An 18,260-nucleotide genomic window follows, 5' to 3' on the forward strand; every position below is an offset into this window, starting at 1 on the left:
AGTTAAAGAAGTTAGAATAAATAACTTTTGATTTTCTTCGACTTAAATTCGTATTCATTAGATCTATTCAATTCAATGGTAGATGAATGTTAATTTAAATGTTATCTTTGTTATTTTACTTTAAATCTCTACAATTGCATCGATTAAAGCTGATAACAAAATTTTAACTAATAGAATAAAGTATATCTAAAAAATTGCTCAGTTAAAATGATTGTAAGCTGAGCCAACTTAATAAGTTTTACTTCTCAAAAAAAACTTAATAAGTTTTAATTTACCAAATTTTCTTTTTAATTTACTCTTTGATGAAAACTGCTAGTGTGGACACATGAAATCTTGATTTTACTACAAACCCAGAATAGTTGTCTTCACCAAAAGCAAGCAGAAATGGAGGTTCGAGAATGAATTCACCCAGAGTCATTATCATCATCATCGTCATCGTCATCGTCATCGTCATCGTCATCGTCATCGTCTCGTATGTCTGTAATGATATATCCAAAAGAATACCAACACTTTTGAGTCCTTATCCTATAGCACTAGCAGCATAAAGATATCATCATCTTCACCAAAGTCAATCCAAGTTGATTGTGGGCTGGCTACAGAATTTACACATTATTTGCCTTTTTTCTTCGCAATGGAGTAACGTAAATCATCATCCCTCTTTCCGTACATGAATTCCAGAAATAAAGAAGATAAAATATCATCAAGTCATAACCATGAAATACCAGAAGAAACAAAAGCATTCAATTTGATTGACAACATAAATATCAACCACAAGTATATTGACACGACACAACACGAGTCAACCCTGCTAAAAAATGCATTACGTGCTAGTTGCATCTCGATACAAAGACATTTCATCCTCATATATGAAATCTGGATTATAATGTAAACTAAAACTATGCAATTACACGTCAATGGGAATAAGTTACATGTTCCCTGAGAAATTAAGCAGTGGCTCCTCTTTTTTATTTCCAAACCAAAAGAAAAAAAATGTTTTAACAGATCAGGAAACTGCTGTCTCTAGCAATATCTATGGTGATAACTGGCACCTAGTAGTGTAATAATATACCTCGTGATATTCTAAGGCTCAACAATTTACAACAAATGGGCTTGAATGGTGGTTGAAGTGAAAATTGGAATTACAATATAGTAATAATGTAAGGGATAAATCAGATCAAGGTCAGTTCCAACAATGAGGCCTGATGCTATCCGGAGATTGTATCGAAGATGAGCAGGAATGATCAATGGTGTAGCATTACAGAAAAAGAGTGGCATACCTCAGGGCAATCAGCTGTGTTATTACCTTTTTACATCTTGTTTTCAGTTTTTAATTTAACATCCCCCTCTCCTGGCAGGGCTGGATTGTGTCTAAGATCATTATTAGAGATGGGAACTGTTGCAGTAACCATCTGAGACATCTTGGCTGCAGGTGCAGCAAGTGCAGATGGACCATAAGCTTTTGAAACACCGTTGCTGACAGTTGCCGGTTGATTCCCTGTTCCTGTTCTGCTGCTTGCAGTGCCATTGCTGAGTGCATCCTTTTGACTCCCTACCTCAGTTCTGGCTAATGATGAATACTTCATTTCTGTAATTGGGAATAAAAAAGCATTATTAGATCCCAACAACTGAAACGTGACAAAGCATACAAAGAATAACTAAGGACAAGAGAGTAAAACATTTGAACTCTACTCCACTTCATAATGAATCAACTGCAGCATCTTCACAATCAGAAAGCTTGGAATCATACAATTGAGCAGGTGCAGAAAATCATGTGACCAAATTACCAAGTAGAATGTGCAAATAAAAGCAGGCTGAAACTGCCGATACAAACTTTTCAGTTGTCAAGACATGTATTAACATAACATGAGAAAAGCACCTCCCTTATCAGTTGTCAATACTTAATCCAACTAGAAGATCATGAAGTGCCAATAAATGATTGTCGTGAAATTATTAAAATAGTACATTGAATTCTTTTATTGTCTCTCAAGATGTTTACTCAGGTTTGAAAACTCTTGAAATGGATTTTTTGAAATCACAAGGTAGAGAAATCCTTTATTAAAATAATGAAAAAAGAAAGTGAGAAACTTGCCCTTTATTTCCCCAAAGGTGATGAGCCTATTAAGACAATCTCGAAACTTTGTCAAAACAATCCTTTCTTGCTCTGCATAGACCTCTGTCATGCCTTGACCATATGGCAATTGTGAAGATGTGTTACAGCCATGGCCAGTTAACCTGTTAGGCGAAGAAGCTGCCATGAAGATTGTATCTTGTTCATCACACATTAATGCCAGAGTTCCAGGAGACATCGGCCTTGCTTTTTGCCCATCAGAACCATCTGAACCAGAATCATCAGGACCAACTTTATCAGCCTGGTTTGCACTTGAACAATCATCAGTCACAGTTCTATCAACATCTGGCTCTTTGTGGCTCTGTAACCTGCCTTGAGCTGATGAAGCAACAGAAGTTCCAGCACGATCTTCAGCCTGCTTTTCTGTTGTATTTCTTTGAACTAGAAGAAAATATTTCAAAAAAGGTGCATTAGGTCAAATAATGAGCAGTTAAAATTTTCCTACTAGTGGCAGGCTCACTTAAAAATCTTTCCACCAGAAGCAAAATGCACATACGAGCTAGATTTCCGTAACTAGCATTATCAAACTACCTATGATATCCATTACATCTATCACTCAGGAAAACAATAGAATGGTAATGGTTTTGATGTAAAAAAGATATGAAATGACATTAATTCCATTATGAAACTGATCGAGATGGCTGAATTTGACGAAAATGGAGCCAAATTGATTTTCATGCAGCAATTTAAATCGTCAGCATAACTGGGAATAGTATAGATGGCCAAACGAAATGCAAACAAATATCAGTAGCAATAATCATCTAGTTGATCAATAATGAATCTCAGTAAACAAATTAACGTAACGAAGTGGTCTGTAAGCGGACAACCAACGCCAAAATACTTCAACAGGTATAGAATCTTAAATTCAGAGAGAGAGAGAGAGATTCTAAAACAAGTAAATACAACTAAACTTTCTGTAATTCTGTAGCATTAAACATATAATGACTTTTGGTCCATAGATGGTGACTTCAAAAACTTGTAGAAATATTTACCTGCAACCGATTTTGCAGCTTCTGATGATAGTACCACTAAAACTGAGCAAAGCTCCTTTAAATCTTGCGGTTGGATAATGTCTGCTAGGAGAGACCTTCAACCATAATATACAAGTTAGTACTCTAAACAAGTACTCTAAACAACAACATTGCTAATATTATGCAAAAGGATGACCATATATACCTATATGTGAATTTTGAAGAACCCACTGCTGCAGTGCTACTAGCACGAGCAACAGGAATTGAAGATAAGGTGGAGGATGGAGAAGTTCTGATATGGTTTCCCTGATAAAACAAGGAAAACATGCACTTATAATGATGAGAGAACATTACCACTTAAACCAATTGGAAGTTGCAGTAAAAAAAAAACTTCCTATACAGAGTGTACTTGCAATAGGAACATTCACCAAAAAAGATTGAAATAAAGTACAATGACATCAAGCTTACCTGTTGAAAATGTCCAAGCCTGTGAATTGATGGATCCTTGGCTGTTGACCCGAAGAAGAGCTCCTGACCTTTTCTCTTCTTAGATACAGGTGGAGACGCATAGCCAGAAGAACCAATAGCCCCAGTTATTGCAGCATTTGCTGCCTGCTGAATGTATGCCATGTTATTGGCATGATCTCCATGAAAGAGAGCCTGTCTCTCTTCACTTCCTTCAAAGTTCTTGCAGTCCATGCATCTGCAGTTTTCAGAGCATAGAATATTTGCTTGGAAGCATTCACAGTACTTTTTAAGGCACCCTGATTTCTTGCAGTGGCATCCTTTGTTGTGCTTCCCCAACATCAAAACTTCCCCTGTCTCCTCCTACAATCATTTGAAAAGTCAATTAAATTGTCAACAGTAGCCAGATAAGAGCACGGTGACAGCATATAATGCAAAAAGCTGAACGCAATCCAAACAATACATTCATCTCAACATTTAATGAAAAATGTTCTGATTAAATATTTCTCAAATAAAGAATATGAATTTTGTGCTTAAAAATACAACAGATATTCTTTTGTTTGAACAAAAGTATGTCATCAAAAAGAGTTCCCAGCCTAAACTGCACCACAATATGGCCATACATATTCAACAAAGCCCTTGAGAAATATGACTTCTCCACTTGATCCCATTAGCTAAGACAACAAATTATATAGTTTGCTCAATCATTATGGACAAACTACACGGGATCTCAGGAAAGCTACATCTGAGTTATAAGCAACATTTTGCTTAATAGAAGTTTAAAAAAAAAAATGATCTGCATACCTTATTATCACGTGTTCCATGTGGGCTGCTAGCAATCTTTGGCCTGAATGCATTTGGATTACGCTCTAAAGTTGCTTCAACAGCCTCTCGCCTGGCCGCTTCATTTTCAACATTGTTGTGACAGTTTACACAATTGCAACCATCACAATAAATTCCTGATGCAAAACACTCACAATACCTGATAAGACATAGCAAAAGATTAACTCAAATATCAGTAAATATTGAATAGCAGCAAATAAATTGCACTGTCATCCATACATGAGCTATTCTGAGACAACTGACATTGTTAAAGATGGATCCCTGTATATGGTGGCAAAAATAAAAGTTTAAGGGTAGTATTTCCCAAAAGATGACCACAATTGCAATATAGACAACTGAAACCCAAACCACAACCTATGTTACCAAACAATGAGGTAGTGTTGATTGAAATATTGTTATGGTGTATTATTTTAGGAATAACAGAAAACAAATTCCAAAGAATACAGTCATTCCTCTCAAACCTGAGCATTTCATGCTAAGCCAACCAGCTTATATTACAGTATTATCTATTAAAGTATTACAAAAGCCCTATCCTAAGGGGCACTACAAATGAACAAGTTCAATAATGCATGCACACAAGTCCGCAAAGATGGAAAAGTAGGATAGGGCTGGAGAAAATAGTGCTTCAATTTATTACCTTTTTCCAAACTTTGCAAGCAACCACAGTTTTTATATGGCAGTAGACTATTAGCTAATAAGTTAGCTTATCCCCTCCTTCTATCAAATATAAGTTATCCCTTCAATTACACATCCAGAGCTTCATATGAACATTTAATTCAAAGATAGAAGGAAGAAAGGGTGAATAACAGAACATTCTTTTGTTGGTTGTTCAAGTTCATGATGAAATAGTAACGGCAACCCACTATTTCAAAATATTAACAGAGTGGGAGTATGGGAGCACAGCTCCAATTAAACAGTATGAGTAGAATCTTATTCTGACTTCAAAATACATATATATCAACCCATCAATGATGCTCAACTATTAAAGAGTGAATATAGAGATGATATACTCACAGTTTCAAACAACGTGAGTGTTTACAGTTACACTGCTTTTGCTTCTTCGGAGTATTTTCTTTTACTTCAACATTGGACCTTGATCTTGATTTTGGGGATTCTGGTTTTCTGAAGAAAAAAATTATAGTAAAAAATATATCAAGGTAAAAAGTATCAACATTTGGTTGAAGTTTGCCAACAATACTATATTTACACCGTAAATGTGGATTATATGCAATATCTGCTTCAATAAATTTCAAATCCATGATGCAGTACCTTTACTAAGTGCATCAAACAATTGACAAAATCAAAGCACTCATAACCATAGGGTACCATGTACAGGAAAATTAATCAGCACCAATTGAAAGCAGAAGAGAAGCTAAACCCACTCCAAGTAGAATGGTAATAATACCCACTTTCTGGGGTTGAGGGATCAAGGACAGGATTACACTGTAGTTAAATCCCTTAGTGAATAGTGAATGTTTCACGAGAACATACATATTTTTAAAATAAAAAATAAAGTGTAACTATGATCAAACTAACAAGCTGCGGAATCAAAAACCTGAAGTGCCTTTTCTGGAAACATCTATGACAAGCAAAATTGGTACTTGCACTCACTAGTAAACTTTCTGTTTCCCTCACAAGAAAAGAAAGAGTTAGAGAGAGAAAGAGAGAGAGAGAGAGAGAGAGAGAGAACTCGACTTCATTAAGAGAGAAATGAATTTTAGTGAGATCAAAATTCTCAAAGAAGCTATTAATATTATTAGCTTCATAAAAGATCATTGGTAAGCCTGCATCACTTCTCACATTGAAAATGCTAAAATTTACAAGATTTCAAAATTAAAGAGTAGATGAACTTAAATCCACTATCAATTTCAATATTAGTCCACCCAAAAAACTTTAAAATACTTTAATTGCTAGATAACAAAATTTGTGTAATAAGAAAGTACAATTAAACTAGAAACACTCGAACGCAAAGCAGCCAAAATTGAGCAAGAGAAATAAGAACAAATGAATAGCTGATCAGAATCCAGAAAAAATCACTATACACATGGAAAATCAAGACTTGCCAAACGAAAGCACCGATCTTTAAATGAATATTGCAGACAGGATTCAATGAAGTTCATACTCCAATTACCAATTTCCATTCTAAAAAAATTGAAGAAATTCAATTCACAAGAACTTACGGAACCCTCACTGGTGGTTGAGTCGCCTGCCCTGGCAGCGGCGGCGGCGGCGGTACAGGTGGCACAACTGGCTTCGGCTGCGGCTGCGGTGGCGGATGACTGTTAGCCGTCACGGCCTGTGACTGCGGATGCTCCGGCAAAATCACACTACCAACAAAACCGCCGGTGAAATCGAGCTGCCTCGCCAGCTTCTTCGCCGGAATATCCCCGCCGCTCTCCGATTGCGACTTCTTTGGAGGGAATTCGCCTCCCTCACCTTCCCCCATCAATTTTCAAAAACACAAATTATTTTTAAAAAATAAAAAAAAAAATCTTTTCAAACTCTATCCTCCAATTACTCTTCAATAATCGCACAAATTTCATAAAATCAACTCGAATCAACGAAATTCCAGATCCAGAAACCAATCCGACGCCGTTTTAACATCAGATTGTAACAGATAACGTGATTTCTCAGCTCAAGATTCACACGGATGATTTCTTAAAACATTCGAAACAACTTCGATTCACAAATAGAAAGAGAGCAAGACGCTGTCGAGAAACGAGACTGTATAATTTTGGCGCTGTTGATTGAAAGAACTGTAAAAAAAATAAAATTAAAAGAAAAAAAAAAAGGAAGGAAGAAGAGCAAAAGGGACTTGGTTTGTTTTATGTTCTTCTGTCTCTCCTCCCTCTCTTCGTTGATGTTTTGAAATTTCAATTTTTGTGTTTATTGAAGGGTGAGATTGTCCTCCTTGTTTTATCGGACGGTGGATATTGAAAGAAGTGATCTCGCGGTTAGAATTCATAGGAATGAATTGTGGTGAGTAGGCAGCCGTCGGATTAAGGGGCACATGAATGTTACCCAAAGGTTGGGAGATAATCAGGTGTTGTGTAATTCACAGGAAGTAAGGAGGGTTGTTTCATTTAACGGACACGTGGCGGATACATAGTGGGTGTATAAATTTAGAGGAATCTGATTGGTGGGGAAGTATTTCAGAGGAGGAGTAGAAAAACGAGGGCGTTTTTTCAAAAGAATCTAGTCTTCTACTCCGTTAAAAAGTTAAAAATAAAATAAAAAATGGCGCTAAAGAGTGTGAAGTTGTTGACTTTGAGGTGCAATGCAATACAACTAGGTTAAAGTTCTGTTTTTCCGATGTGACGATGGATTTGATAGGGGAGTTCGTTGCTAGTACGAGGAGGAATGGACAGTTCAGATTTCACGATGAATTTTAATTAGAATCTGGTTAAACACCGAAAATAAACCTGCAGTAGCTATGTGAACTCTTGTGATATTTTGCCCATTTCCTGGGATATTCTCGTCTTTTTTGTTGTTTATTATCAAATATTATTTATTACCACACTGTTTGGAAAATAATTAGATAAAAGGGTTAAAATAATATTTTTGAAAATAGATACCTCAAGATTTTATTACAATAAACTCTAATAATTTATGCACATAATAATTGCTAAATAATTAAGGACATGTTTTATTCATATTGTTTTAATAATGTTCTAAGTATTTCAATAAAACTTCTCTTCTTCGTTTATCAAATTAATGTATAAATAATTGAAGTTGTTCTTTAGTAATTCATCAATAATGTCATTAAAAATAAAATCACTTGAATTAAATACTTTACCAAAACACAAAAAAGAGAGGAAACTTTTGTTTACTTTCGTTTTTGTTTACCATTTTAATCTTACGTAAAAGTTGATGATTTAGTTGAAAACCGAATTAATATATGAGGGTTTTATTTTTATTTTTTATTTTTTATTTTTATCTTTGTTTGAATTTGATATCTCGAATAGAAAATTAATAAAAATTGACCTTTGGTCAACTTGGCATGCACAATGATGCTCCAATTGGTGCTTTAGGAATCTGCCTCCACAGTGGAAACTGATTTCTGAAGCTAATCTCTGCCTGAACAGAAAAAGCACTAACAGACCACTAATAACTAATAATTGATTTCCTTCTAGTCAACAACGACTTTCAAAATATTTATAGACGTTAATAGTCTGACAAAATTACCATGGCGGCTTAGAATAAAAAACCAAGCACTAAAATCCTAACCTGTTCCGTAAAAATTTTCCCCGTACATAAACCGCAGAAATCTTTTCATACACTAAGATTGCACAAGCGAGTTCCACATTCCACAAACTTCTAATATGCGTCCCCAATTCGATTTCGTCCCATGCCTCTCCGATTGTCCCGACCCCGATCACCATACATATCACGACGGTAGTCTTTAGGAGGTGGAGCAGCCCTAATAGGAGATCTGCTCCTCTCTCGCACATCACGTGACCATCGCCCACCATGAGGAGGAAGCGGTGGAACCGGAGGTGAGGGTAGCCGCCTTTCGTACCCTTTCCTTTCATTGAAGAAGTTATCTCTTCCACGGTCTCTATGGCCCCAATCCATGGGTGGAATTGGCTTGTTCCTCCCCCTGTAGTCATCTTCTGGGTATTCCAGCCTATCTCTCCGCATGTGATCAGAAAACCGGCCTTCATGTCGAGGAGGTGGCAGAACACCAGGCCCAAAATCTCTAGGTCCATCCCTGGCCCAACCCCGAGGAGGGGACCTATAGCCATTCACAGTCCTGCCAGGGGAAATAGCTATAGGAGGCCCAGGGAATCGCCGAGGGGGAGGAGGTGGAGGTGGAGGACCAGGGTAGCCCCTCCTCGGACTACCACCAGGGGCGTAGCGGAACCTCTTACAGTTGTTACAGTACTCACGCCTAGCAAAGTTCAAGTTGGCACACCTGGGAAATCAAAAAGATAACGTGAGTGCTGAAAGAATGAACGAGCTTAGATGCTTCGAAGTTGCATAAACTTACAAAGATGATGATGATGATGATCACCTAAATTGAAGCTTTGCTAAATATATACAGCAAAATGAATTCTTTCCCATGCTACAAGGTAAACAAGGTAATCGGAAAACAGGGTTAACCATAACTGGTGGGAGAAAAATTAAATCCAGAGTCTTACGACAAAATTTCAAAACCTATGTAGTGACGACATAGTGGTTCTCTACTTCAGAAGTCCATCAATAATGATTATCATTTCTTTGTTATAAAGAACCACAAATAAAAAAACCAAAGAAAACCAAGATTATGAACAAGCTATATAACTGAAAGAGTGCGTAAATATTTAACGATTTAATAAAAAATGGAAAAGAAAAAGAAATATTAAAGTACGATAATTAATTAATGAACTTACAAAGGATCTGGGCAGATCCAGTCTCCTTCCCTTGGTCGAACATTTGGATTATTTCTACCCACCCCAGGCCCCGGACCAAATCCAGGTCCATCAAAAGCTCTACCAGGTGGTCTGCCAACAACACCCCTTCCTCGAACATAAGGGGGAGAAGGCTCTCTATATCTACCAGTGTCCCTCCTGCTACCAACTTCACGGCTGCGTGAAGTACCACCAGCATGATCAAAACTGGATCCATGGCGATGATCTGCATCCCTACGCCGCACAGGAGATGCAGAACCTGCACGAGTTCTATATCCTGGAGGGGGCAAAAAAAAAAAGGAGCCCGTGAAACTTTATGGATAAGCAAACCCCAAAAAAGAATAACAAGTGGACGCATATGTATTCATGATGATTGAAGATCAGCAAACCCAAGAAACTGTCGACAACCCAATCCAATTAGTTTGAAAAGTGCAGTTTACCCTCATGCTGAGCATTTTCTCATTATTGATAGCAACAAAATGTAAAGACGACCAATGAATATAGCCAAAAGTTGACATCATATTGCCGTTATTACTTCTCGACCCCTAGTCCACCTTACCATTGAACATAAATTTTGTGACGAGCAAGTCAACGGTGGTTACTTGTACTTACCATGCATGCAGTACCCAAGAATCCATATTTCCTACATTCAAGTGCCAATCCATCTATCTTGTGAACCATTTGCGTTTAATGATATAATCTAACCTAAATTCCTCTGAACCCAAACCATGGATCTGGAGCAACCAAATTTAGTACAGGGAGCTAGTAATTAGGAAGTGAACTTATCCATATATGAGTACTGCAGCTAAAAAGATGAACATATTTATAGTGAATAACAACCAACATAGAAACCAAAACCCCATTACTATTTATTCCAAAACCTTCAGCTGAGCCACACCTTCAAATAAGGAGAAACACGAAAAAGAGGATCAACTGCAAAGAAGCACCGAAAGTAGACCCACTACCCAAATAATTCAAATCATCCACTTGTTTTGAGTAGCCACGAGGCATTTTGTTACAAACCAGACACCGGATAAAACATCACTTAAAGCAATCACATATTCCGACCCAACCAAGCACATAATTGCTCAACAAATGCGTGGAGAGAGGTTGTTGGAGTGTGCTGATCACGCTTTGCCATCAATAAAATCTTCTACAGCTTAAGATACAATCAAATAAAGAGAAGAATAATAACCCACATAAAACAATGACCCGAGAGCTCAAGAGATCTCCAGCAACACTCTGTACCAACTCTTCACCCATGAAACATGGATTACAAAACAATTTACAACATATTAACAGAAATCCCTCAGTTTTGGAATCGACCACACTCCAAAACACAGAATTCCAAATTACTATCTCTAAAGCAATCAAAGTCAACCTTATTGACAATTACAAATGAAAAAAAGAAAGAGAAAAGAACAAAAAATGTGGGCACCCCAATCAAACCATTTAATATTGTAAAAAGCAATTCCAATCCACATATTGGCAAGGAGGGAGCTAAAACTTTATCGGTTACCGCAGGAGATGTAATCATGTTCCATTACACAATGAACCACGGCGATCTGAAAGACATAGTGCCACCGTCCACCAGCATTTATAATCCTTCATGACGAATTGTCAACTTAGTAAAGACATGCCCGTCAGAATTCAACCACACCAAATTTTCCAATATATTGCACTGAAACCTCAGTATAACAAGGATTACCCAAAAGACGATCAAAACCGTGCTAACTAAAGGAGCGAATTCCAGCAGTTTTATAGACCATGCCATGTATCCGTATCAGAATCCTTGAGAGAAAATTCCTCCTAAACTGGAAATCTACATCTTTCCCATCAAAAACCTCTTATTCATTTAAGAGAAAGTCAAATTCATTTTTCCCACTATAATAACCCATTCACAAAGCAACGGCTTTGCACCAAAGTGAGATAGAAGAACACGTTTAGGATGCCGCATTCCATGGATTCACACAGCATGCACAATATTCGTTGTCAGAATACCCCCACAAACATATTAACCCAAATAAAAAAAACAATTTCATCCAGACCCTGATCCCAAACTGCACTGACACCAACATGCCTTCATCAAGACCCAAGTTCTTGCAGGCAACATTCAAAGCTGTAACAGACAACAGCAAAATTTATTCACGGTTTGACACTCCATAAGGGGCAGTAGATCCAAATGCTTGTTATTCAACATAAGCAACAGAAAACAGGTTGAACAACTAGCAGAACTCATAGGATAATATCATACTTAATTGGCTATACAAGTCACTTGCTAGCATTCTGAGAAAGAATCATAATAATGGTTCATTAACAATTCAAATGCCTGAATTGGAGAAAACCTGGGTTATGGATGCCACTGTTTCAAATTTCAAATAACATTTACGATTGTAACAACTAGTTGATTTTATATTACACTAGCAAGGCAGTGGAACTTCTGCTCAATGGAATGACAAATACTTACAAAAAGAACCCTAAAAAGTTTGGCTTGCAGCACAAACCTTCTAACCTTGTATAACAAGAAGGCTGGATTTAGGAAGGTAAAAAAAAAAGGGCTTAGAGAAGGCTTCCTAATACCTGAAAGATCATAAAAATTGCTGCAAATTTCATAAAGACAATTTTGGCACATAAATGATATATGTAGCTATTTTCATAATCTTAACCAATCATAAGTGAAATAGTAAATCAGAAACAGTAATTATTCCCGAAATAAAAAACTTAAAACGCAGCGCCTGCGAATCAGATCTATAAATCTAGATCACATTCTTTCCGATAATCATCAGAACTTTGAGATACAAAATTAGAAAATTAACCTTCGCGATTGTAAGTTAGATAAAATTAAACAGTGAGCAGAAACGAAGATAATAATTTATATGACACATAAAGAAAAAACGAACCAGGATCGTCGGGATACCGATCCGACCGATAGTAGGAAGGCGGCTCACGGCGAACTTCACCGGGTTCGTAGTCGCTGCCAGCGCCACCACGGCCACCGTCACCAGCTCCGTCGCTGACGGAGGGACGTACGACCAGGCTGCTAAGCAGCGGCTGATGATGCGATGCCGTTTGGTCCTTATCTCTCGAACCCATGTATTCGGATTCTCTCTCTCCTCTCTCTCTCTCTCTCTCTCTCTCTCTCCTGTCCCAACCAGCTCGAAGAGGGCGTGTCTATTGCCGAGATTTCAATTGCATACGGAGGGGCACATTACGAAAACCCTAGAGCTTACCGGTACATTTTGACGGGTCAAATTACAGAATAGGACATGGTATTATTTGATTTTTACGAGAGTTGTCTAAAAATCATGTAATAAATTTATCATTTACAAGGCAGCTGGTGAGTCACTCCTTGCTGACCCAAAATTAGAGCCAGATTGATAATATTATAATGTCTAAAATAGTTAGTTGTATTGTAAAAATAATTAATTGTAAAAAAATTAATTATGTGTTTAGTAAATATTATTATTAAATAATTATTAGAATATCAATGACGAAAATAAACATAACATCAAGTGAAATTTACTTCAATGTATAAATGTGTATCTTTAATATTTTAATTATATATAGAGAGAGTTCATAACTTTAAAAATAATATTTTTACTTTATTAATTTTTTATCTCATATCAGTTCATAATAATAAAATAATAATAATCACTTCTTCCATCAAATAACACTAATTTTATATAATCAAAGTTTAATTAATGAGATGGTCCTTTGAAAACCATAAAAAAATGTATATTGATGAAGTTCACATTAAATTTTATTGAATATTTATAAATTAAATAATAAAGTAATGAAGCACATACCAACATAAGTGGTGATTTTATAGCAAAGATACCTGCATATTAGAAAGAAATTTTGATGGAATTCAAAATATAGGAATAAGAAGGATTAGGGTAAAGAGTGTGAAGGAAAAAATAAATTAAAATAATAATTATCTTAGATTTTTTTTTAATTGACTAGTTTATGTAAAGGAAAAGGCTATTTTTCCCGAATCGAGCCCCAACTCAAGTCTCGAATTGAAACTCACCGTTTTGATTAAAATGAAAACGCGTCGTTTCACAACAAAATCAAAAACGGTTCGTTTTACTTGTCAAATATTTCCCCTTCCCTTCATCCTTTTCCCTTTACTTCATCGTTTCCCTTCCTTGTCTCTTTTTCATGTGAGCTTGCTCACATCAAGCTGAAATCATCATCTTCTTCAAAGATGCCAAGATCCTTGCTTCTCTGCAAAAAAAAACCCTAATCCCTCCCTCTCATTCACAAGTCTCTTTCTTCATCTTCTTCGCAAACCCTTCTCTACTCTCACATTGACCTCCTCCTCAACCATTTTCTTTCCTATTACGACGCATTAGACAACGCGGCCACCCAGAAAAACCTACCCGAGCTTCTCTTCCGGTCTTGGCGCAATAGTCTTGAAATCCCTCTTTCATGACGTGGAGTAATTTGTCCAAGAATTTTATGTCACAGATTGAGCAAATTGAAGGTGGGTTGAGGCTGATGGTGTGGGCGTTGATTGGTAGAATCAAGAAGGTGCAAAGTGAGGATAGTAGAGGATTGGATGGCTTTTGAGGGACAGAGTGATGAGGGACTCAAAGGGGTTATTGTGGAGGCAATAAAAGAGGAGATGGATGATACGATGAGTGTGTTTGTGGATGCTAATAGGTTGAGAAAGTGTGTGATTGTTGAAATTATTGGTGCCTTGAGTGTTCATTCAAGCGGCTCTATTTCTTGAAGACTTAGCCCAATTTCTTGTTGGCTTAAGTGACCGGAAAGTACTTGGTGAATTCAATCAATCCAAGATTCCGATTAGTTGATGGTTCTTGGGTTAATTTCAGTCCATTTCATTTGGTTGTCCTGGTATCTTTGGTTGTTGACTAGACGTTATCTTCCAGGCAAGGCACTACCAAGTTATGTTCTTAAAGCAGATTTTCCTCTCAAGTTGTAGAATATATCAATCTGATATGTGTTAGGATGTATTGCACGGAATCGGTATCCTCAGTGAATGCTGAATCGATTTCAGTTTTCAAGACTTGTGTGAAATAAATGATAAAGAGATGAGAAGCTCAGCACACGGCGTTGTTTTGATGCTGATGAAAACAATAAAAAAAAGCATGAAACGACGTCGTTTGCATTAGTTTCGGGGTTTGACCCGAGATTTGACCCGGGGTAAATAACATAACTCTTATGTAAAATATATAAGGATATATGCAGGATTGTGTTAAATATAAAATTGATTTTTAAAATCAGATTCTGAAAAACTGTTTATTCCCTACTTTTCAAAATCAGTTTTAGCCTGTAAGATGAGGTTGAGGTGATTTTGTCAAAAGTAATTTAAAAAATCACCTCATCCTACAGGCTACAACTGATTTTGAAAAGTTGGGAATAAGCAGTTTTTCAAAATCAGCTATAGCCTGCAGGATGAGGTGATTTTGTCAAAAGTGATTTAAAAAAAAATTTACCAAACACCAAAATTAGCTTTAATCTCCCACAATTTATAATTATTTGATAAACAATAAATTGAGTCATATAAAAACAATTAATTTTGGGTTGAAATTATAATGATCAATTTACAAATCACACATTATAATAAAATTTGTCAATTTTTAAAATAATTTAATAAGACAAAAATATTTGGACCCAATCCTCAGATAATTCTAAGAAGAGATTTAAACGCATCTCAAATAGCAATTGACTAATAAGTACGTTCTTACTCTATTTATTTGACTTATTTTTTTATAACAAAGAAGTTTTCCTAGTTAACAAAAGTATAATCTACATAATAATTAAATTTTATCTCATAATGTTTATATTATTTTATTTCATATATTTAGTTTTAAGATGATATTAACTTCAGTATTTGCTTTTAATTTGATAGAATGATATTGTTGGTGGATAGATTTAGTTTAATCAATTAAGAAGCACAATATGGGCTAACGAGCATAAAATAAAAAATTATCTTATTCTTTGGATGGTTTCACATATCTCTCTTTCACCTCATTTGTCTTTAAAGAAGACTAAAAGGATGTTGTTAGAGGTGAATTTTGATTGAACCAATGGGAAGCAATCACAGTTCAAATAAAAAGTCTTAACTTAAAGGACGGAGCTCCTTCAATAACGAATGATCGTCATATGGATATGCTTACCATATGGATGATCACCAAATAGATGTTTGCTAGACGGACAAAGATTGCCACCAAAATAGTCAAGGGCGAAATTGAAAAGAGGATGGACTTTTAGGTCTAACTTAGGTAAAGAACCCTTCATATTAGCTAATCATAAGTACGAAAGACACCCACTAGAAGATGTAGAGGAGACTTTGCACAAAACCCTATTCTCTCTCTTCTTATTTATAAACATCTAAAAGCATCTTCTAGAGCTGTTTTTCCAATGAAATCTTTTTTTTAATTTTCTTTGCTTATTTCTCCACTCAAATCCTCAGATTTACAGTGGTTTGTTCTTCCACTTAGATTTTCAAATTTGTGTTGGTTTGTTTTTTCACTTAGATCTTCAGATCTCGAGTAGTATGTTGTTGTTTTTCTACCCAGATCTACAAATCTACAATTGTTAATTTTTTTGTTGGTTTTGTGTATTATGATGTGGATTTTTGATAAGAAAAGTTTTCTACTATGTGAAAAGTGTTACAAATGCAGAGTAGTAATGGAAGCCTTTAAAAGAGTTAAGAAATTTGGACAAAGTTTCGCAAAGAAGAAGTTATCCAAGATTCATGAAAAGAAAATTTCCCCTTGCACATTGTTGTTAAGGTTCATATAGAAGCAACCATTAGTTGTGATAAGAATATGGCAGGCTTGGGAATTGTAATTAAGGTTCAGATAGCAAAATCATAGCTGCAGCAATTCAACAAACTCAACTTGGTAGAGATGTTAAATATGCAGAAGTTGAAGCTGTCGAATAGGATTTACAAGTGGCTAAAAATGTAGATTTTCAATCTGAAACCTTAGAAACTGACTGTCAAGATGTTGCAAGCTTAGTAAACAGTAGACATGGTAGCAAATAAGAGATCTTGTGGATAATTTCATAAATTCAAAGTTACAATAAGGATTTTCAATAGTTAAAATGTCAGCACATCCCCAAATTATATAATACCTCTATCACTCCTTAACTAAATTAGCTTTAAGACACAATAATCTTGTTATGTGGCTAGACTCTATACTAGTAAAGATCAAATGTTTTCACTAATGTGAATTAATGGAAGTATTTTCCTTATCAAAGAAAAAAAAAGAGATTTTGTACAAAGTGGGAATCACAAGAGTGTCAAAAAGACTCTGCATACAAGTGACAATTTGTAAGCATCCGAGCACATTTTGTCTCACTCATGTAGATAGTGAATGAGAGACACTTGTTTAGGAAGTATAGAGGCCCTAGACTCCTGTCAGAAAGATTCTATCACAAGAGTGTCAAAAAGACTCTGCATACAAGTGACAATTTGTAAGCATCCGAGCACATTTTGTCTCACTCATGTAGACAAAAAAAAACATGTCTACACAATTTATTAAACATACTCTAAAAAATAAAAGGCAATTTAAACTTATGTCTATTTTTGTTATTATATAATAAAATACCCCATTTCTTAATAAAATTCATCAAATACATGTATTCAACTTTTCAAACTCACAGCAACTGTAACAGTACACTTAACCAAACTAAACTACTTTTTTTAAGAGTTGTGATATTTAACCTCCTCATTATATCTCACCAGCCCCCACTAATCATTTTTATTGTAATATCTATTTTGTCATTTCATAAGGATAAATAGTTTTTAAGTGCACCCACATGATAATTTCTATTAATATCTAATTTCTTAAACTCAAATTTATTTTTGGCTTTTTAAATTATTATCTCTTATCAAATATTGTACACTCTAATTTCGTAATCATGTAAGAAATTAATTTATAATGCTAAATAGAGGATGGTAAAGAGGTGCCAAATCTTCTTTAATAGTTATGGTATCGATGGATGAAATCTTTAAAAAGAAAAAGAGAGATTATAGTGATTATGAGAGTTTTTTTTAAAATAGATTTTATAAGTTTTATATAGTGGATGCTTAAAAAAAATATAAAAATTATAATGAGGGTAAATTTAGAATTAGGTGAGATATGTTGAGAGATAAAATTATTTTAAAAATTTTAATGGGATTAACTTAAAAATTAGGGCTGGTAGGATATAAGGTCGAATATCATTACTTTTTTTTAATCAATTGCTTATTTTATTTGTACGGCAAAAAGCCAAAAACAACTTATTTCATTGGCCATTGCAATTTCAAATTGTCCCATAATTTCTCCGAGATCTCCAAAATACACAATCTTTGCAACACCAAATCGATCCAAGGTTCTACATCACCTTCTCCAAAATAATTAAATTCTCTCTTAATGTTTTCATTCTCCTGCTGCCATCTTAATTAGGAGTTACAGGACAAGTCGACGAAAAATTTGCCGAAACATA

General features: G+C 35.5%; 2 protein-coding genes across 4 annotated transcripts; both read right to left on the minus strand.

Annotated features, from left to right (window-relative positions):
- Positions 1 to 719: 719 nt before the first annotated feature.
- LOC102623928 (protein tesmin/TSO1-like CXC 5) lies at positions 720 to 7,269 on the minus strand. Its single transcript, XM_052441154.1, has 8 exons — positions 6,588 to 7,269; positions 5,422 to 5,529; positions 4,369 to 4,546; positions 3,568 to 3,927; positions 3,305 to 3,405; positions 3,121 to 3,215; positions 2,090 to 2,509; positions 720 to 1,585 (listed from the first exon to the last, which is right to left on the minus strand). The coding sequence occupies exons 1-8, from the start codon at positions 6,851 to 6,853 to the stop codon at positions 1,308 to 1,310; spliced, it is 1,806 nt and encodes a 601-aa protein (XP_052297114.1). The 5' UTR covers positions 6,854 to 7,269; the 3' UTR covers positions 720 to 1,307.
- A 1,237-nt stretch (positions 7,270 to 8,506) lies between these two features.
- LOC102624215 (transcription initiation factor TFIID subunit 15) lies at positions 8,507 to 13,009 on the minus strand. 3 transcript variants are annotated; one of them, XM_025097336.2, is made up of 5 exons: positions 12,698 to 12,846; positions 10,410 to 11,916; positions 9,780 to 10,074; positions 9,422 to 9,472; positions 8,507 to 9,322 (listed from the first exon to the last, which is right to left on the minus strand). In XM_025097336.2, exons 2-5 carry the CDS (start codon positions 10,414 to 10,416, stop codon positions 8,725 to 8,727), a joined length of 951 nt encoding a protein of 316 aa, XP_024953104.1. In that variant the 5' UTR covers positions 10,417 to 11,916; positions 12,698 to 12,846; the 3' UTR covers positions 8,507 to 8,724. The 3 variants fall into 3 exon arrangements, with proteins under 3 accessions (XP_024953104.1, XP_024953103.1, XP_006475650.1); XM_025097335.2 differs by lacking the exon at positions 10,410 to 11,916 and having other exon boundaries at positions 12,698 to 13,009; XM_006475587.4 differs by lacking the exons at positions 9,422 to 9,472; positions 10,410 to 11,916 and having other exon boundaries at positions 12,698 to 12,998.
- Positions 13,010 to 18,260: the final 5,251 nt, after the last annotated feature.

The sequence above is a fragment of the Citrus sinensis genome, chromosome 1 (assembly GCF_022201045.2).
Source record: "Citrus sinensis cultivar Valencia sweet orange chromosome 1, DVS_A1.0, whole genome shotgun sequence".
NCBI lineage: Eukaryota > Viridiplantae > Streptophyta > Magnoliopsida > Sapindales > Rutaceae > Citrus > Citrus sinensis.

Excerpts from the sequence above, each read along its gene's own strand:
- LOC102623928 (XM_052441154.1), bottom strand. The coding sequence starts at position 6,853 with ATGGGGGAAGGTGAGGGAGGCGAATTCCCTCCAAAGAAGTCGCAATCG. Across the intron at positions 5,530-6,587 it reads CAACCACCAGTGAGGGTTCC|AAAACCAGAATCCCCAAAAT; the intron begins GTAAGTTCTTGT and ends TTTTTTCTTCAG. Across the intron at positions 2,510-3,120 it reads AGCTGCAAAATCGGTTGCAG|TTCAAAGAAATACAACAGAA; the intron begins GTAAATATTTCT and ends ATTTTCTTCTAG.
- LOC102624215 (XM_025097335.2), bottom strand. The coding sequence starts at position 12,890 with ATGGGTTCGAGAGATAAGGACCAAACGGCATCGCATCATCAGCCGCTG. Across the intron at positions 10,075-12,697 it reads TCGGTATCCCGACGATCCTG|GATATAGAACTCGTGCAGGT; the intron begins GTTCGTTTTTTC and ends TGCCCCCTCCAG. Across the intron at positions 9,323-9,421 it reads TTAGCAAAGCTTCAATTTAG|GTGTGCCAACTTGAACTTTG; the intron begins GTGATCATCATC and ends TTGATTTCCCAG.